Source organism: Ctenopharyngodon idella, chromosome 13 (assembly GCF_019924925.1).
Source record: "Ctenopharyngodon idella isolate HZGC_01 chromosome 13, HZGC01, whole genome shotgun sequence".
Taxonomy (NCBI): Eukaryota; Metazoa; Chordata; class Actinopteri; order Cypriniformes; family Xenocyprididae; genus Ctenopharyngodon; species Ctenopharyngodon idella.
In genome coordinates, this window is record NC_067232.1 from 18,150,535 (window position 1) to 18,172,109 (window position 21,575).

Below are 21,575 nucleotides of genomic sequence, written 5' to 3' on the forward strand. Positions count from 1 at the left end.
TAATTAAAAATGTATACAATTGATTAAAAATGTGGAAAAACTTAAGCACATAAAATATAAATGTTCTTACTTTTTATTTAAAGTTTTTCTTAAAACGTTGACCTCTAATTAAAAAAAAAGAAAAAAAAAGTTAGTATCCATGCTATTGGTCAAGTACCCTGTGTACTGTAGCGTGTTCCACAGGGAGCCCCTCAGAGTGTCCTGTCCGTCCTGATGTGTGGTGCTCTAATGAGTGGGTGGGAGGGTCAGGCAGTGCGACAAATAAGGACACGGTTCCTGCACGAGCTTTCATTCTCACTTTTATTTGCAAGTGTGCTTTGGACCCACAGCTGCCTAAAATGCGCTAATTAGCCAAACAGGAATTGCTTGTGCTGTGTGTTTACGCTGGAATAATAAACTTTCTCAGCAAATGTAAGTAGCCGGTGTTCATTTATCTTGGTTGCTGTGACTTTGTAGGTGTTTTTGCTTACTATGTGTGCGGTGTCATTTTCAAATAATCATGTTTGATGTCATCTGAGTTTAACACGACACTGTGAGTCCTGTGCTGTCGGCGTTCGTGTACTTCAAAGAGAGAGAGAGACTGAATGTTCAGCATTGCTGATTTATCATCAGTCGGTTACACAGAGAAATTGCAGTAAACGGTAGCTTTTGACCATGCACGTGACACATTTAAGCATCAGCTCTATGTTTTATTGTTTAGTCAGTTTGGATTAAGTTTTAAGAGGCTATTTTGATTATATTAATTCCGTTTATTTATTATTAAACAAGTGCACGTGGCGTTTGAGTAGCCTACTATTATTGATGGATTAATATAATGATATCAGATCAGTACACTCAAGCTTTAGCTTCACGAAATGCAAATAAAATTATACAGTTTCTCTAATTTAGTAATCTATATTCTTTTTAGTGTTTATTAGTTAGTTGACATAACATGCAGATGAACTTTTTTAATAAACAAGATTTTAAGTCGGGAAAGCATAAAGTGTTAAAATTCACGTTTAAAAATACAAGTACAAAATTCCACATAGCGCAAAAAAGAATTGTTTGTATAATCAGTGAGCAGCATATAATTGGTTTCCATAAATGTGTACCAAAATTTGTCATTTTTGATTGATATTATGAGTTTTCAGATTTTTTATTTTGATTTTATTAATCCGTAAAGCCTAAATAAGTGCTCATATTTAACTCATATTTTTTTTATTTATAATATTATTTAACTCATCACTTCAGGTTGGAGCTTTGATTTTACTTCAATTAATTCATATTTTTCATTCACTATTTTCACTATTCACTATTTTATTGTGTAAGCTACACTACCCATGTAGTACTGCATTCTGTTTACAAAACATATTTTCTTAGCTTTAATTAGAGATTGCACATTTTCAGTATATTTCTTTCTTGAAAGTTTAAACTTTGAACTTGAGTTTGAAGTTCACAACAGACCAATTTACTCCATGTTTATGTGCAGAGATGCACTAATGATTGTAGCCTACAAAACTGCATGTGTTTTAAAACTCCATAGCAAGTGTTAAATTATTTAGCGCAATTTGTTTGCCCTGTTACTTAAGAGCTCAATAACAACAGTCAGCGGTGGGTAACGGATCGTATTAGTTTACAGGAATCTGGCACTGGGTCCCCTAGAAGCACCTCATGCTGGAAACTTACTCTGGCCTGCTGGAGTTTATTCTGAGGAGTGAAATGTCACACTTGACATTTTACGTTAAGACGTTTCACCACATAATTGAAGCGCTAGACGAATTTTACACAGCATGATCCATTCCTGCATATTTCTATCTGATAAAGTAGCTTATATTCGTTTGATATCCTTGATTATAGGACACTAAAGTTAGTTTAAATGGTTGTTTATCAGTAAAACCTATTGAAAAGTAACTGAATTGTGAAGGAATATCAAAAAGAAGCAATCAGTCATCATACAGACAGTAACAAGTGGTGTTGGGTTACCCAGAAGAGCATCAAAGAGTTGTAAAAGTGACGTTGCTTCTATTTCTAGGTTTTCAAGGAGCCCTTTCTCATGTGCCAAAGACGACATGATTCACTATCTCAGATGGACTGTTTTCCTGTGGATCGTAAATACCATTCCTTTTACTTCAGGAATGGCAGTGAATGAGAGAATAGGTATGTATGCTGTCACCAAGATGTTTGCTTATTCTTGTCAGTTTACAAAAGGTTTGATTAGAAGAGATTACGTCTGTTTGGTTTTTCAAGCCTTGTTCGTCTCTGCACAAGAGGTCAATGTTGACTTCACCGCTCTAGCGCAGAGCACCGCTGTCATCGCGTTAATTAGCGCTCTGTTTTGGCTTTCTTGTTTGGTATTCTTGTATGCAAATGAATTGTTTGTGATGAAAGGCGTCTCGCCCTTCTTTAAGAAGCAGGGACTCTTGCACAGCTATTTGAAATTCCTTCCTGCGAGGACATGGCGTCAAGCCCTTGACCCGGGTGGCGTTAGTCAGAAGGCACCGGGACACATCCGCTGTGGTGTTATGTGTCCGATAGAATTGCTTTATTGGCCCCATTCAGATTACCCTGAGGCGGTTTAAGGAATATTATTACACAGTGTAAATGCCCACGAATGAGAGTCCCCTGAACAAGAGGACAGGCAAGCAATATTTTTGCCAGCTGAGTGAATTGCTATCTCCCGTGATCCACTGTGCGAGCGTGACATCCAGGAAGAGATTTAGAGAGGATTTACAGCATGTGCTCCTTCTCCTTAAGAGTCGGCAGTTTGCCAGCAGATGTGCTGATTTTTGGAATTTCCTATTAATGCTGGGGGTTTTGTGGGGGTGCGGCTGTGGATGTAGATATGTTTGTGTGTTTTTGCATTTGTGTCTGTGTGAGCATCCTTTTTATTTGGTATGATTGTTGTTGATGAAGCAGAATTCGTCCTTCAGCAATATCAGGTTGCCAATGTTATTGGAGGGTTGACCGGGGCTAGTTGTCACATTGGGGTCTCAGTACTACTTCGGTAACTACTGAATTAAAACTGGGATATTTTAATGCAAAAGTCAACTATATAACAAAGATGGATTTTGACTGAAATATTGAATGGGGTGTTTTAAATAAATATCAGGTTGGGGCAAGTTGTCACACATTACATTTTGTAATTTGCTTACAGTTTATAAATTTACAATATCCGTCAACCAAAACAATAGTTTGGGATTATACATTTTATATATTTGCTGTTTCATAGTTGTTTTACTAGTTCCGCTTCAATGAAAAGACTAGAGTGCAAAAGTGGCGTTTCGGAAATAAAAATCCTATTAATTTACTCCATAGGGGAAGTGGTTTTTATCTATAACTTATAAACTGTTAAATTCAGATAGACTGTGAGCTACAAGGTTGTTAATTAATGTATGTTTTTGTTTTGAAGCCATCAGCTCTTATTATTTCAACTTGTTTTTCAAATAATCATGTTTAACAGTGGAATTCTTGATGAAAACCTACATTACCCATGATTCTGAAAAAATTCCAGCAGGAACCATGACAAAGTAACCGCTGCTTACTCCCATGAAGCTTTGCGAATCATTATAATAGTCAGTCTTCCAATGCTCTCAAACTACTTAAACATTTGTATATAAATATGCATGTTTTCCAATGAACGTAAAATATAGGCCCGAGGGCTGTTTCATAGAACAAGATTACAATACAAGCCAGGCTTATTTTAGTTAGTCAGACTTATTGTCAGTGAATTCTGTTTCATAAAGCAAACTTAAATTAGTTCAAACTCAGTTACTCTGGCAACTTATGCTGGGAAACTAACCTGGTCCGGGGCAGGCTAACTGTCAGGCTAAGCTGAGCTCCTCTAACACTGACCAATAGGAACGCAATGATATTACAGCTGACTCTCTCACATATAATTATTTGACTTTATTAACCACTATCAGTCCACAAATAATATACAGTATACAGAAAATCAACTTAAATAAAGCTACAATGATAAATGATACAATATGATACAAAATGTTCAATTTTATATATGCCATAAATGGCATAAACATCCTCTCTGAAACTTAAATTCATCAATTACTCTTTACTTAGAAGACATGTTAGGGATCTATAGAGATATAATGTTCCAGCAAGTCTGCTTGATCAATTACCAAAGCGTGCCAAAATTATTCAGGAAAATAAGATTTTCTTATCAAAGTGATAAAATGTTGTGTTGCAAGAATGAGTACACCATCCTGAAAGTTACTAAATAGAACTAAATAAAAATATTTTGGTCTAAGTTTAAGGCAATTTTTGATTAAAAGGTAAGTATGGTGAACCAAAACATTTAAAGAGAAGTCATTTCTTAAAAATTAAGTATTATATAGCCCACTGAATCGTTCTCAGACTTATTGCTGACAACAATGGAACCACTTGGGAGAGAACTGTCAGAAGACTTATATATTAGCCCAAAAGAGGACAGTGGTACAAGAGGATTACAAAATCATTGTTTTAGGTGTGAAAATATAGCAAAAGTAACACAGAAATTCTAAATCAATGGACTTGTGACAAGGCCCCTGAAATAATCAGGCCTTCATTTTAAGCTTTCATTTAGTGATGAGTGATTTTTTTTTTTTTTTTTTTTTTTTGTTAGACAAAGAGCAGGAGAAATACCAAGCTAGTGTCTCAGAGCCAGCAGAAGCTATGAAAAGAGTGACAGCTTGGAGTAAGATGCAGCCTGCAGAAGTGACATGCATGGTTGTTGTTCACACTAGATCCATAGCACAAAGCCAAAGCATAGTCAGTTAGTCTTTTCCAAGGCCCATAATTACTAAAATATAGACTTCTGGTCATATATGTATATATATAATCTATTTTAGCAAAATGTATATTTTAGTCAGAATTATTGTGCTCCTATTGCGTTCCATCTGTTTGGCAGAGCGCTCGTTCACTGTGAAGTTTAGCAGCAAAATGGAAATATTTGCATGACTTTCTAACATTTACAGATGGAGAATAAATCTGTAAATGTAAGTTATACACTGAGGAAAACACCATGTCTCAAATGCATAAAATAGCACACAATGTATGCTGTTTGCTATGGTGGATCAATTTGATCCATGATCGACCTCTAGGGCTGCTTCAGAAAAGCATGCACGCGCAAATATCTTGACTAGGTAAACCTGGATCAAATTAGCGGGATTGCGTGAACTTCAATTACCTTTTATGAAACTGCTTTAGCCCCAACTTATTTGTTAGGTTCATTCAAGTCAGGTGTTGGAGTTTAATCCCCGCTTTTTTAGCGTCTTTTATGAAACAGCCCTCAGGTTTCACAGACAGGGCTTAGATTAAGCCTGGATTAGGCCTTAGTTCAATTAGGATATTTAAGTATCTTATATAAATGTGCTTTAGAAAAAAAACGTTACTGGTGTGCATTTTGAGACAAAACAATGGCACTGACATATTTTAAGACATGTCAGTCAAAGTTGCTTTCAGTTAAAACAGCTCAAACATGCATTGTAGTCTGGGACTAAGTTTAAGCCTTGTTTGTGAAACCGGGCACATGTCAGTGCCATTGTTTTGTCTCAAGATGCACACCAGTAATGTGTTTTTTTTTTTTTTTTTTTTTTTTTTTTTTTTTCCCCTCCTACTGTATGTTTATAAAAGCTACTTAAATGTTCTAATTAAACTAAGGCCTAATCCTGGCTTAATATAAACCCTGTCTGTGAAACCAGGCACATATATATATATATATATATATATATATATATATATATATGTATAATATAATATATAATATTTATTTATATTTTTTTATGTGCAATAACTAGCCAAGACTTTAAGTAATGTGCCTATACAAAAAGTAAAAAAAAAAAAATAAACCTACCCTGAGAAATATTCTGTGGAGTAAAGTGTGAACTATAAGTTCAATAAGCTAAAGCATTACCTGTTCAGTTGCTTCATTAATGTATAATATTCCTCTCCTCTGCAGATCATACATGTCCACCCTTAAAGCTGGAGGAGATATGGCATACCAGTGTGAACATTCACAGAGAATTCACAGGTACAAACAAAGATATACTGTATAAACAAATAGAAATCAAGCACAGCTCATCTTTATGCAGTGCTGTTAACCATCAAACTGGCTGTTTAAAACATACCTAATGCTGTACATGGCTGAAGCTGACAGAGCAGTTTATACAGTTAATGTTGCATTTCCTGAAGGAAATACCAGTTTTTGCAAGCCAGCTAAAGAATACTGTTGTAGGTAAGCTTAATTTTTAAGATTTGATTCTGTGAAATATAGCATCAGTTCAGAGTTTTTGCTATCTGTTGGCTGCACATAAGAATCAATCAACAGTCAATGTGTAAAGATGTATATATGCTACAAATCAAAAGTTTATGGTTGGTAAGATTTTTCAATGTTTTTGAAAGAAGTGTCTTATGTTCACCAAGGCAGCAAATTTGATCAAAAATACAGTAAAAACCGTAATATTTTCTTTTTTTTTTAATATATGTGCTAATATAAGTTTTCAGCATCATTACTCCAGTCTTTAGTGTCACATGATCCTTCAGAAATCAATCTAATATGTTGATTTGCTTCTCAAGAAACATTTCTTATCAATGTTGAAAACAGTGCTACTTTATGTGAAATAGAAATTTTTGAGACATTATAAATGTCTTTAGTGACAGTAAAGACATTTATAATGTCACAATTTCTATTTCACAATGTCACAATTTTTATTTGATAAATTTAATGCATCCTTACTGAATAAAAGACAAAAAAAAAAAAAAAAAACTTAACTAAACAGTAGTGTTAATGGTTAAATGGAGAGCAAGAAAGAAAAGACCACTCACTATTTAATATACAAATGAATGGAAGAAAAATGTCCAATCACGATTTGGTATGCAGATACCATAATGCCATCATTGTAGGGTAGATTTGCTATTCTGTCGGAGAGTAGGAGATTATCAAAAAAGTTAAAGGGTTAGTTCACCTAAAAATGAAATTTCTGTCATTAATGTCGATATTAAGATATTTTTGATGAAATCCGTGCGTTTTTTTTTCTCCCATAGAAAGCAACGAAATTACCACATTCAAGGTCCAGAAAAGTAGTAAAGACATCATTAAAATAGTCAACATGACTTCAGTGGTTCAAACTTAATGTTATGAAGCGACGAGAATACTTTTTGTGCGCAAAAACAAAACAAAAATAACGACTTTATTTAACAATTTCTTCTCTACCCTGTCATTCTCCCGCGCAGTTTACATTGAAGACACATTGCAGAGCTTCTGTGTTTACGTCAGAACGCCGACTCCGTATTGGCCAACTCCTGCGTCAGCATTACACGCATGTGTCGTGGCGCTCACATGAACAGCATCGACAAATAATGAGCTGGTGTTCGGGCGTAAACATGGAAGCTCTGCATTGTGTCTTCAATGTAAACTGCGTAGGAGAATGACCTTGAATGTGGTAATTTCTTTGCTTTCTATGGGAGATAAAAAAAACTCAGATTTTATCAAAAACCCAGCGTTAGCGTCAGTTCTGGCAGGTCATGTCAGTCAAGCTCGCATCAGCTGACTCCCAGGTGACTCGCGTCAACCTATAGGAATACGACGCCTATCACATCATCCATATATAAGCTCCTCAGTATTATCAGCAGCTATCGCATTTCTCAAGAGCTAATTACCCTCCTCCATCCCCAGCTCCTCCTCTCGTCAGTCAGGATTTGGCCTTATGATTTCCCTGAATCAGACTAATTTGTGAAATATGTGTATTTTTAAAAATTATTGACATTAATGATATCTGCATATGTTGGTTCTGCTCTGTTTACCCTATTGCTGCTCTCCCTGCTCTTATCCATGCTAGGCTGCATGGATGCACAGGGAGTTCTTGCCCAGAACAGAACCATACCGCCAATACAAACTCCATGCAATTATCAATCATATTTGACGATAGTGGTCCTGACAGAAATATCTTAATTTGTGTTCTGAAGATGAACGAAGGTCTTCCGGGTTTGGAATGACTTGAGGGTGAGTTATTAATGATAGAATTTTCATTTTTGGGTGAACTAACCCTTTAAGTATAAAGTGTATCAAAACAATGTGCCTATAAAGGCTGAAATCATCTACAAAATAAAGTTTGTACAAATTGCAGAAGTTTAATATTTAGAGGTTTATGACAGGCCCTAAACCAGAATGTTTTATGAAAAGCAATACAGTGATGTCATGCTAACACTAATCATTCCTCTTAAAAGATGTGTGTTCAGCAGTTTGTATGGGACGACATTTAGTGAAAATCTCTTTAGCCTGAAGCTAACATTGTTTCTTTAGCAGAACATGGTGCTTACAGCTCTAAGGTCATGTTTTCAATTCCCCAAATGTTTACACTCAAATGTACTGTAAATTTCTTTGGACTGGCAAATGCATAAATGTAATGTATGTTTTTCTTTTTCTCCTCTTGTTTACAGGATTCGATTTAGCCGAGAAGTTCCTTCTCAGAAAAGGCATTGTGACGGATGACAGGCTGTTGTTTAGACTGGGGAATAAACCCCTGTTTAAACCAACAGAGTAAGTTCTGCAAATGTTGATGAGGTTTTGATATTGTGCCTTTTATTTTTCCACTCGCACATCAGTCAGATGGTAGTTTTGTCTGAACGCTATGTAGAGCTAACTGTGACGGCTAAGCTGGAAGTTATTGCAGCAAATGTGCATATCCATATGGATGTTTACGTAGTTTGGACATGATCGATGATGTGCAGAATCTTCTCGCATCTGGAGAGCAGAAAGTAGGACAGTTCCTTGCAGAGTCAGTGCTGTGATGAGCATGTTATGATGGGAGTTTGAATTAATGCCCACATCCACATGTTGCGTGTTTCGGTTCGCCTTTCTGACAGATTCTCATATAAATCTCCATGAGAGAGAGCGCAGGTTGCTTAGCTGAACAACTGCTTTCTCGGAGCGGTTCGCACGAGCTTCCACCGCTCAGGTTTTGAAAATATGCCAGGCCGTTATTGGGTTCCTGCAGAGCAAACTGATATTTTCTCATGGTGTAAGCTTGCTTTCACTTCAACTGATATCCGGTAGAAGACTAGGTAGATGTCGCGTACTCTTTTAATGGTGTGTTGACATGGAATGACCCAGATATCGTGAGCTTGCTGATATAATTCCCCTCGCATTGGCTAATAAGGATAAACCGTGAGGTGAGCCGTGAGACATGTTGAATAATTTGGACAGAATTAATTTGCAGACCGTCGGGCAGTGGGCTCGACCAAGGAGAAAGAGAGGTGACTGTAATGGAGTGCCGCCTAGAAGAGAAATCAAGCTATAATGGGGAATCATGTCTTGTATATTAATTGCCTTAAAATGACTCTAATAACTTACAGCTCAAGGGTGACACCAAGTTCAAAGAGGGCTTCTATGTTAGTTAGACATTGCTGGTATGTTTAATCTACATATAACAGCCTTGGACATGTATGGATGTACGTATGGTACGCTGTGTTTTGTCAAGGTCAGTTGTCCAGACCACAAGAACCCACGGCATATTCATGAATCCAAAGAGCTCAAATAAGTTCAAATTGATGTTCAAAAGAACTCCTTTGTAGTTTGCTGAAAAACTGGTGGGATTGACGCGCTCCAGACAGAGTTGGAGGTGGGAAGTCTGAAGTTGAAATTTCTACTTCCGACTTCAAAGCGTTCCAAAGTCGGCCATACGTCATAGCCAAACATAAACAAAATAGGGTGGTGCCATGACTAATTATGTTAATTATGACAGAAACAAAAAAGATGTTTTTGACTAAAAACATCTGACAAAAAGTGAGAATTTTTTTTTTGTTATCATTACGTTTTGTAACTCATTAGACATTAAAGCATGTCTCTAGCAAGACCTAGATTTTGGTTTGTTTCCTAGGGAATTCATAAAGTGATCAAATACAACTTGAATGCAATTCACTTTGGATAAAAGCATCTGCCAAATGCATTTAGAAATAGGCTGCATTTGTAATTTTGGTTTAATTGTGATGCTGTGAGCATTTCATATTTAATATTTTTTGACTAACAATTTGTAATATTTTTTCTTAGAGATATAGTGCCTGGCACACTCAAATCAATCGTAGGTGGGATGAGTGAAATTACATCAAATTAAAATTGTGCTTCTGTGTCGGGGTTGATAGTTCTACTTTCCAAAGTCTAATGTCTGTTCTTGAGTGCCATTCCAGTGGTTATTTTCAAGTAGGAAGTAGGAGAATTCTGAGTTTAGAGTTTTCTGGAACGCAGCTTTAATTTCCTGTGTTTTAATGCACGGTGGACACAAACCTATTGTCATTTATTTAAAGGGTTAGTTCACCCAAAAATGAAAATTCTGTCATTAATTACTCACCCTCATGTCGTTCTAAACCTGTAAGACCTTCGTACATCTTCAGAACACAAATTAAGATATTTTTGATGAAATTTTTAATGTCTCCTCCATAGACAGCAATTTAACCACCACTTTCAAGGTCGGTGTTCTGATGTAAAACCTGAAAACGCTGAAAGTAAACTGCGTAGGAGAATGACACAGAAGAGAAGAAATTGTTGAATAGTCGTTATTTTTTTGTTTTTGTGCACAAAAAGTATTCTCGTCGCTTCATAAAATTAAGGTTGAACCACTGCAGTCACGTGGACTGTTTAAACGATGTCTTCAGTACCTTTCTGGACCTTGAAAGTGGTGGTTAAATCGCTGTCTATGGACGAGTCATATACCTCTTGGATTTCATCAAAAATATCTTAATTTGTGTTCTGAAGATGAACGAAGGTCTTACAGGTGTGGAACGACATGAGGGTGAGTAATTAATGACAGAATTTGCATTTTTGGGTGAACTAACCCTTTAAGAAAGATAGCACAGGCATGCTTCACTAGCAAAATATAATTGTTGTAAGCTGTTGTAAAATACAGATTTTACTGCAAGTAATTTAAAGTTTCAACCATGAATTAAATAATTAACTATATTACAATTTATTGAACATTGGTACACTACGATTCAGAAGTTGTTTTTTTTGTGTGTGTGTTTTTGAAAGAAATCTCTTTTGCTCCCCAAGGCTACATTTATACAAATACAGTAATATTGTGAAATATTGCTGAATTTTCAGTCTTCTGTGTCACAGGATCCTTCAGAAATCATTCTATTATGCTGATTCTGTGCCCAGGAAATATTTCTGTTATTATTTATTATTGTAATCAATGTTCAAAACAGTTGGGCCGCTTAATATTTTTGTGGAAACCATGATATTTATTTTTTTCTTGATTCTTTAAAGAATAGAAAGTTCCAAAGAACAGCATTTATTTGAAATGGAAATCTTTTGTAACATTATAAATGTCTTTACATTTAATCAGTGTGTCCTTGCTGAATAAAAATAATTGCTTCCCCCCAAAAAAACATTACTGTCCTCAGACATTTGAACTGTAGTGTATGTTCTTTTAGGTTGACCCTCTCTTGTGATATAATTACTGTATCACACAGCCTCTCGTTACTTATTGCTTTAGGATACGGTTCAAGATTAAGACAAAGCATTTGGACACTTTCAGTATGCTCATAGTTAATGTGATGGGCTACATCTGTGTAAACTTAAGGAGAACTGACTACATAAATCTATTAAAAATGTCCCTGGGACCAGTTAGTTAAATGTAATTGCTAGAAGAGGTTCTGAGAAAAGGTCTAGCATAATTTGTTTTTGCAAATGCCACTTGGTTTGATCATTTATCTAAAGCAATAAGATTAATACATGAAGTGTCCAAAAGTCCAATATTTTGGAGCTACTATATCCTAATATGGAAAAACACTCTGCATTGCGCACTAATGTAGTACATTGTTTAGGGTTTGTAGGTCATTTGTTAATTTGTGTTTCATCATAGTCTTTAGTTGAGTCTAATTGATTATTCTCTGGTTTCAAGCACACCTGCTGGGTTGGCCACAGAGATTCAGCACCCAGTGGACGTCTCTTGTACCTCCATACGTTTCACCAGTGAAAAATAACACCATGTCATCTGCACAGGGAAAGGGAGGATATTTTTAGCGTTTTTTTATACAACTGTAAACACACTGTTTGCTCCCTGGGACCTTGAAGGGGCCGTGGGTCCGATGATTTGCGATCTGTTGCTCTATCTAGCGCTTGGTGGTCAGCGGCCTGCTGTGGGGCTTTCTCTCTGCCGCTCAGACCGGCCCTCAGGGACCAACTGTGAGTCTCCTTGACTGGAGGTGGAGTGCAGTTTTGGGGGACGAGAATGCCAAGTTGTCTACCCGGACCCCCACACAGACACATACACACACCCCGCCAGACCTCAATTAAGCTGAACCCTGACAGGTGATGGCGTTAGTCAGCTGGAGGTGTCAGGGGGTGCAGAAGAGGGGTCAAAGAGCCCCCAGCACAAACTCCAAACATCTCTCACTTTACTTGCAGGAAATGCAGCCGGGCCTGTCGTCCAGTTGATACGGTCACATGGAAAGAGAAGGCTCCACTCCCCCAGACTATTTTCCATTAGTTGTTTCACAGATGATTCTGCTAAGATGTGTTAATTGCATGTTCGGTATTCATTTTTATGAGAGGCCGGGAGCGTGGGAATGATCTGAAAAGTGTTGGGGGTGCACAATATAAAGCTTATGAGCTTTGCTCATGAATATTAATTGTGTGACTTGATGTTTGCCCATTAGTCCTGAGTTGATGTTAATAAAAGGCACTATCTGTAGTAGGCATACCGCACATTTATTCAGTCCACTGCTAAGGCTGAGACTTCTAAGGCTTTTTCTTTGTCTTAAAGTTGCCGTTTCTGTGTGGCTGACTATTTTCTTTTCTTTTTTTTGGCCAAAATAAAACTCTTAAAGGTGAAGTCTGTAGTTTCTGTGCCACTATCAGCACAAAACCACCAGACACAATTGTAATCAGTTTGTTTGAAAATGAAAGAGACATAATAATGCTGGCTCATATAATTGCATAAGTTTGGGGTAGCATTTTGTACCCATTGACAGTGGAAGACTTGTGGAATGTTTTTTTTTTTTTTTTTTTTTTCTTTCTTTTTTTCAGTGCTGCGTAGTGCCAATAGTATCACGCACATTGTCACTCTTTACTGACTTTCATATTTAGGGGTGTCAATCTATTAAAAAATTTTAATCTAATTAATTACACGATGTGGCAATCAATTATCTAATTAATTGCACATTTGGCTGGAAATTGGAAATTACTCCCAAATGATCATTTAAAGTCATTATTGTGTTAAATAAGAAAAGCATCAAATAGACATTACAAAAAGTAGCTTTAGAAAAATATTTTTTTTATTTGATTTAATCTTTTTAACAAAACTGAATTGAAATTTTAAAACACATCCTAAATCAAATAAATAAATGAATAATACAATTAAAAGAAATCTCTTCATATGAGTACATGAACAAGATGTTTATTTGCTCTATTACAGGCTGAACTATCGTAGCCATTTAAAATAGAAACAACCACTGCATTTTAGTCACGATCCCAACAAAGATGATGCATACATGCAGCATGAGCAGTTTTTAATTTAAATTAGATTGTATATTTTTTAACATTTGCAGGAAAAAATGTTCAGACTTTTTGAAATTCTGCTACATAAAACTTCATAACAGCTGACGGACTGCATGAGAATGCAAATTCACTGTCTTGACAGCAGGTGGCGCTTATGGAACAGCGGCAATACAGCGCTTCCTTGGTTACCACTGTAAACAAAGCAGTGCTGCGCGCTTATAAAAACTACTTTAAAATGCATTGTATGGAAGTAAGATGATAAAAATACCATCTAAACTTTTCTGAACCCAGTCAGCTCTCCTCAGATATACATTCATATAAACTTCCATCCTCAAATGTATCGCGATTCATTTAGCATCTCAACCGACTTGAATCATCACATATTTTAATAGATTTTCAACCGATTCCGGTTGCATCGTTACATCCCTAGATTTAACAGTTTATTACACAAACTTTTAGGCTATGAGGTTGAGTAAATGATGACATAATTTTTATTTTTGGGTGAACTATACTTTTAATAGTTTTTTTTTTTTTATTAATATGGAATTTTTTTTTTTTTTTTTTTTAATGAAATGATGCTCTAAAATAAGAAACTAAAACTGCCAGTAGGTGAAATGTAATGTCAGTAAATGTCTAAATGAGTAAGTCATTGGGCCCTATCATACACCCGGCGCAATGCAAAGCCAGGCGCGATGCAAGTGTTTATTGCTAGTTTCAGCCCGACGCAGTTTCATTTTCACATCCTGCGCCACGTTGTTTAAATAACAAATGCACTTGCACCCATCTGTTCGCCCATGGGCGTGCTGGTCTAAAAACGAGGTATGTTCAGGTGCATTGTTGGCATGTTGCTATTTTGAGGCAACTGAAAACGACTGCTCCATTGACCAACTGAAACCTGGTCTAAAGTCAATGGTGCAGTATTCGTTTGTTATTTAAAGGGCGCGTTAGTAATATACGCCTATAGGCGAGTGCACAATGTGCATACACTCTGCTTGTTACAAACACAAGGACACGCAGCAGCACACAAACATGCCAAATATTAAAAATAAAAGGATTACAATGTAAAAGATTATTATTGTGTACATAAAGATAAAAATGCCTACATGTCATAATGGATAGTCATTGCATGTATCAGAATTAATTATTTGCAGTAATGACAAATGAAATTGGCTAATAATTTGACCAATCGTAGCAATACATACATGTATTTAAACTGACTCGTCAGGTTGATGGTGTCTATATTCCGCCATGTAAATAGCAAATCCGCTATGGTGCAAGCGCACCTGGCTTTTAAAGGGAATGGGAGATGGCATGTTATGCCCAAAACACACCCATGACTCATTAAGAGACTAGGTACAACCCTTTTAAACCATGCGCCTGGCATGCCGACCAAACTAGCAAAAGTGGTTTCGGACACGCCATAAGTGTACCTGCGCCGTGCACTTCAGACCATGTGCTTAGATTGTTAAAACAGGGCCAATTGAGTCATTCATTCATTCACTTTGTTCAAAGGACCGATTCATTCAGGAATTAAGTAAATGGCTCTCTTTATGAATGGACCATTAAATCATTGGTTCACCTGATTGAGTCACTCAAAACGTGGATTCATTCAGAAACGAAGCACCGCTGTGTGTTGCTTAGGGACGCACAACAGTTCTGCACTGGCTTTATAGGATATATTTTTATTGGCAAAATTGCACTTAAGCAGACAATATTGTGTCTAAAATATAAAACAATATTAACCTCTTATTTATTGAACTGTTGTATAAAATCAATATCACATTTGCACTTGTGTTATATTATATTATATTAATTATATTATATCAAAATGCGGGACACTTTAATCGTTATGTTGTGTTATGTTATGCATGGGTGAATAAACTTATGGCAACTGTGAGATACTTTTTGTAGCAATGGCAGCATTTATTTGCTTATTAATCTGAATGTTCAGAGATTAGTTTAAAATGGGCTGCGTTAGAGTGTTACATCCCATCATATTTGGCATATGGCCTCTGATGTCCTTATTTAACAGCTCAGTGATGAAGTGAATTGATGTCACGGTGCCCAGGTTGGTGCGCTTCGAAACACTGCCCTCACTTATGAGGTCTCGCTCAACACAAGTCCATTCCACCGGCTGGTCGTATTAAGTCTAATTTAGTGTTGTAGTCATAAAATCAATTACTCAGCAAATCCATAAAAGTCTTTGTCTTGTTTTAAGTTATTGTTGTAAGCGTATCTATTTTCTTGTCTAGACAAATGTTAGATGGAATTCTCTTGGAATCCTTTAGACTTTCCAAAACTTCACAAATTTCTTTCTTCACTACAAGGTGAATTGACAACCGAATTTAGCTGCAGTGTGCACGTGGCCAATATGATTCTTTTTGCACTTAACATGATTTTTTTTTTTTTTTTTTTTTTGAGAAATTTTAAAGCATTATTCACTGAAAATCCTCTCATCTTCTCAAGCCTTCCATATATTTTCCTTTGTGTTCCACAGCATCTTAAGGGTAAGTAAATGACAATTTTCATTCATGAGTGAAGTATGCCTTCGAGTAAGCAAACCAAATGCGTTTGAAAATTTTGTGGTCAGTTTTAGTAATAATCCGGCCATTGTCCCAAAATACGTCTAGACTAGTTTCCCATAAGCCTCTCTCCTGTGTCTTCCTCTTATCCAAAAGCATTTGATCTTGCCAGCATGTAAAGTCAGAGTATATATCATTTTAATAATGTGCATTTTCTCTATTCAGCCTGTGAAAGCAGGAGACACGCTATGCAGATGTGCTTAGAGAGAATAGAGAATGATCTATTTGAACAGAAACTCATTTTCAGCCTGTCTCTTGCAAGTCTGATCTCTCTCTCTCTCTCATTCTCTTTTGTCCTTTTAAAGTATTCAAACATGAAATTTCCCCATTGTCAGTTTTCCTGATTGTGTTTGATGAAGTGCCAGTAAATTACCAAATAGTGTGTGAAAGAAATGAAAAAGGAAAATGGGGAGTAATTCTTTTTGCAACACTTACAGTGTTATGAGATTCACTCATAAATGTAATATTATTCTTTCAACAATTTTAATAACCAGATAGAAGCTTCAAAAGTTCTTTAAAGCATATTTTTAGTGTCTTGTTCCTTGGGTTTGCATTTAGTCACAGCTACTGTTTTTAGACCAATGAAAACATCTCAGTGGTTTCAAACAATAGGATGATCTCCTGTTATGAATGGACACATTTACATTGTTTTTGATTTGATGAACTTTTCAGGCAAGACTAAAGAGAAAATACTGAGGAGAACATAGATGCCAGCGCACTAACATCAGTTATTGAAGCTATATTAATAACACAAGTTAACTGTGATTTCATGTACAATATGTTGCTTTTAATATATAGTGACTGTGTTAAATGACAAATGACTGAAAATAGCACTTTACTGCTGAACTGAAGCAATAATCAAAGATGCTTTTCTAGAACGTTCTTGTTAGGAAGTCTGATTCATTTAGTTTTTTTTTGGGCAGTTCATGTACTGTACCATTTCATAAACAATTCACTGTTTCATTTATTTTCACTGTTGATGTCTTTCTTGTTGAATGAGATACTGTATTTAATTAAATGCTTATGTTTGTCACTTATTTTCTTACATAAAGGGTGTTTCTGGTGGAATTAGTTGCATTAAATGGCATAAAACCATCCTGAGAATAATTTACTGGAGTAAAGAGTGTAACAGCTAGACCTGGTCTATTACTGTTCAAAAGTTTGGGACAGTAAGATTGATTTTTTTTTTTTTTTTTTTTTTTTTTTTTAAAGAAATTAATACTTTTATTTTGCATTGATGCTTTAAATTGTCCAAAAGTAACATCCAAGACATTTTGAACATTCTATTCATCAAAGGATCCTGAAAAACTGTATCACAGTTTCCACAAAAATATTAAGCAGCACAACCGTTTATTAATATTATTTCACAATAACAATAATATTTCACAATTTTACTGTATTTATTAATATTATTTCACAATAACAATAATATTTCACAGTTTTAGTGTTTTTACTGTAAATTTGATTCAAGCCTTAATTGGTAAGCGTAATGAGGCATTCACACCAGAATAAATTGCGCTATTCGCGCGTGAAATTTGCTTCATTCGCGCGTGAAATTCACTTCACAACAGACGCGAATTCGCGTCATGAGAGGGGGTTCTGCCAGACGGCTCCAGTCTCGTTTCTGCACACTTCCTCTGAATGAACACATCAACTTGTCAGCGGGAAAGTAGTTGTAAAATACGGCAAATAAGCTCAATTTGCCGGCTTTAGCTAGCTTGTAGTCTCAATATGTGTGTATCTATCTATATATATAATATAAAATTTGAGCTATAGCTCAAATTGAGTAAAGAGCGTTTTTTTACAACTCACCAGATTGTCCGACCTCCTCACTCACTTTCTTCCAAGCAAGATCCTTTTTATTCCTGTTTCTATAAAAGTACGAAGATGTATCTTACAGCTCCGGGTATCCACATACAGCGACGATGATTTTGTCCTCCATTGTTGTTTCGGATTTCTGCCTCCGCTTGCTACGCCGTAATCATGTCACTGCTAGAGCAAGCTAATGATTGGTTAACTTGGCGCGATTATTCGCCAAAGTTCAGATTTTTCAACTCGCGTAAATCATGCGTTACGCGCGTCAAATGCCCGAAACGCTCAATTTGCGCCGCAGGATGTCTATCGCGTCTTTGCATTGACTTAACATGTAAATCACTCGCACGTAACGCTTCATTCGCGTCTAGGGTGAACGCACCATAAGAGACTTACTTACTCCCAAACTTAGGAACGGTAGTATTTGTTTTGTATTCTACTTTTTATTTTGAAAAACCTTAATTGTTGATGTTGGTGTCTCTTGTCTAAAGATCTGTGTTCCCAAATGGACTTCCTCATGAATACTCCATTATTGCCACGTTCCGGCTCAGAAAAACCACAAAGAAAGATCGCTGGTTTGTTCTGCAGATCTTTGATAAAAGTGGAGATACACAGGTATGTAAAAGATCCAAGATTTTATTTAGATTTTTATTTAGATTTTTATTTTTATTGATTTATTTTTTATCTGTAAAATAGACGTTGATCAATCAGGGTATGCTTAAAACCAATAACTCCTGCAAGACTGACAAAATTATCGTTTTTTAAATGGTACTTTTTTGCAAAGGCAATCTCATCAGACTTCAGTCAGCTTATCTCATTAACTGTCTTAATGAGCCACTAATGTTCATCTCTTCTTCTGTACTTCATTTAGGTGTCATTAATAGTGGATGGGGCTAAAAAAACAGTAGAGTTTTTAGCTCAGGGTTTTCTGAAGAACAGCCTCCTGTACACCTTCAAGAACCGAGACCTGCACGCCCTCTTCGATCGACAGTTTCACAAGCTGGGTGTTTCTGTCGAGAGCAACGCCGTCTCCATCTACCTGGACTGCAAATTAATTGAACGTCAGGTGACTGCTGAAAGGTCTGGCATGGAAGTCAGCGGACGCACCTTCATCACCACTCGAGTGGAGGATGGACGTCCAGTGGATGTGAGTTTTGGACAGAGGTTCTCATCATTGGTCATATATGAGGCTACACTCTGAATTTGAATGCAAACACTTGGCACATTTATTACAGATAGTGAATGTGAAAGCTCCCTCAAACTATGATAGAAACCACTTATAGATTAAGGGAACTTCACTAACTTAAGTCTGAACCTGATGCAGGTCAAAATTGAATAAGGTTTACTGAAAGTCCAGTAAAATGTCAGTTTACCTTTACAGATTGAGCTTCAAGAGATTCTGATCTTCTGTGACGCTAGAATAGCTGACCTGGACAGATGCTGCGATTCTCCTGGAGTTACGGTAAGATGTTCAGGTTTATGGTGCTGCACTGTTCATGATAAAGATTCTTTGATCCTTCCTAACCGACTGTAAACCTAGCCCATAATTTTTGCAGTAAACTCAAAGGCTTGACATATTCATAAAATAAAATCTCGACAGGCCAGTCACATTTTAACACTGCTTTTGAATAACATTATTCTTTCAAGTAATGTGTGAAAGATTGAACTGTCCCTTTTTGTTTTATCAGTTGTGTTTTCAAAGGCTCTGTTCCAAAATCAAGTGAGCTACCTTGCCGTCTACTGCCTACATAGACAGCTTCCTCATAAGGGCTCTTGTGGTGGTTTTGTTTGAGTAATAGACTAAAGTTTAAGGCACTGACTGAAAATTTCAGTTTTTGGTGTGTATTTATAATAATCTTTCTCATTTCCTCAGCTGTTTTCAGTGTTTTTTTTATTTTTTTTTAAATATTATTTAACTGATCTCATTGCAGTGCATTATGGGATTTATTCTCTGTGACAGATATATTTACATTTATTCATTTAGCAATGCTTTTATACAAAGCGGCTTACAGAATACAGGAGATGCCTCTTTAAGATGAAATAAACACACAAAGTGCTAGTAATACAAAGTTTCAGCCATCACTCAGGATAGTCCAAGCTAGAAGAGGGAGGGATTAAGAAATAGTGAGAGCATAGACAAAGTAATATAGTGAAGTAGATGGTGAAATAGTTTATTTATTTTTTTTTTTTAAGGCTTAGTTCACCCTAAAATGAAAATGAAGTCATCATTTACTGGTGGTGTTCTAATGTCGAATGCCCTTCTTTCTTTTATGGACCACAAAAGGAGAATAAAAAAAATAAAAAATGTCCCGCATGCGCTTGTCCATATAATGGCAGTGAATAGTGGCCAGCATCAAGCTTTTTTAAAAAAAACACAAAAGTATCACAGAATGATCCCATGTGACACGTGCCGTATGTTTCAAGTGTTCTGGGGGTATACGATAGGGTTTAGTAAAAAACTAATAGAAATTTAATATATTATTTAACAAAATCACGTCTTTTCCAGACAAAGCACACAAGTTGTGAGAAATCAAGATTAACAAAAACACGACACGAAATCGCAACAAGAAGTTATCATATAAGTTCGCATCTGTCAACTCAGAACTCATTCTTGCTGTCATCAGACAAACAGAGTTCCGGTCCGGTGATATTTGGCTCAGTGAAAAAAATACATGGATACTTTTTTTGGGATTTCTAGGCAATGTATTTCATGTTGTGTGTTTGTTCATTTTGATTTCTCACGACTTGTGTGCTTTATCTGGTCAAGACAGAGTGAACTGCGGCGCTAACAGAGTCTCACGAACGCTCACGTCACTCGGCCGTGCACAGAAGACCAATGGCCAAGGTCAAGAATTTCATTAAGTAATACATTAAAGGGTTAGTTCACCCAAAAATGAAATTTCTGTCATTAATTACTCACCCTCATGTCGTTCCAAACCCGTAAGACCTTGGTTCATCTTCGGAACACAAATTAAGATATTTCTGATGAAATCCGAGAGCTTTCTAACCTCCCTATACACAGCAACATCATAACCAATTTCAAGGCCCAGAAAGGTAGTAAAGACATCTTTAAAATAGTCCATGTGACTACAGTGGTTCAACCTTAATGTTATGAAACGACGAGAATATTTTTTGTGCACAATAAGAAAAAAGAAAAATAACGACTTTATTCAACAATTTCTGTTGATGGTATAAACACAGTGCAGCACTTCCGGGTTGTACAGCGTCGGCCAATACTGAGCCGGTGTTTTGATGTAGAACCCGGAAGTGCTGCACTGTGTTTACAATATCAACAGCGTAGGAGACGTTGTTTTTTTTGGTGAACTATCCCTTTAAGTGCTCATGGAAGCGATGGAAGACGTTTCAGCTGCTTCTTAAAAAATTGTTAGGGATTTGGCTGATAGGGTTTGGAAGATCATTCCACCAGCAACAAATGAAAATGTTCTTGAGAGTGATTTTGTGCTTCTCTGTGATGGTACCACAAGGCGCCGCTCACTTACTGACCGCAGGTTCCTGGAGGGCATGTAGACTCGTGAGAGAGACCTGTGGTCTTTCTGTAGGCAAGCACCAATGTCTTGAACCTGATGCAATCTGTAACCGTAAGCCAGTGCAAATTGATAAACAGCGGTGTAACATGGGCTCTTTTGGGTTTGTTGCCTCAGAATTTGGATTAGAGAATGTATTCTACCTTTTGAAACTGTCTTAAAATGCTG

General features: G+C 36.5%; 1 protein-coding gene across 2 annotated transcripts in view; it reads left to right on the forward strand.

Annotated features, from left to right (window-relative positions):
* The first annotated feature begins 223 nt into the window (after positions 1–223).
* The window catches only part of LOC127524964 (collagen alpha-1(XIX) chain), a 204,256-nt gene continuing 182,904 nt past the window's right edge, over positions 224–21,575 (forward strand). Inside the window, exons 1-7 of one of the 2 annotated variants that reach the window (XM_051917062.1) lie at positions 224–411; positions 2,012–2,136; positions 5,933–6,004; positions 8,413–8,512; positions 18,354–18,477; positions 18,734–19,009; positions 19,244–19,324. In XM_051917062.1, the coding sequence (XP_051773022.1) occupies positions 410–411; positions 2,012–2,136; positions 5,933–6,004; positions 8,413–8,512; positions 18,354–18,477; positions 18,734–19,009; positions 19,244–19,324 (780 nt within the window). In that variant the 5' untranslated portion in view covers positions 224–409. Of the gene's footprint in view, positions 412–444; positions 533–2,011; positions 2,137–5,932; positions 6,005–8,412; positions 8,513–18,353; positions 18,478–18,733; positions 19,010–19,243; positions 19,325–21,575 lie in introns of those variants that run through there. The other variant, XM_051917061.1, reaches the window with a different exon arrangement.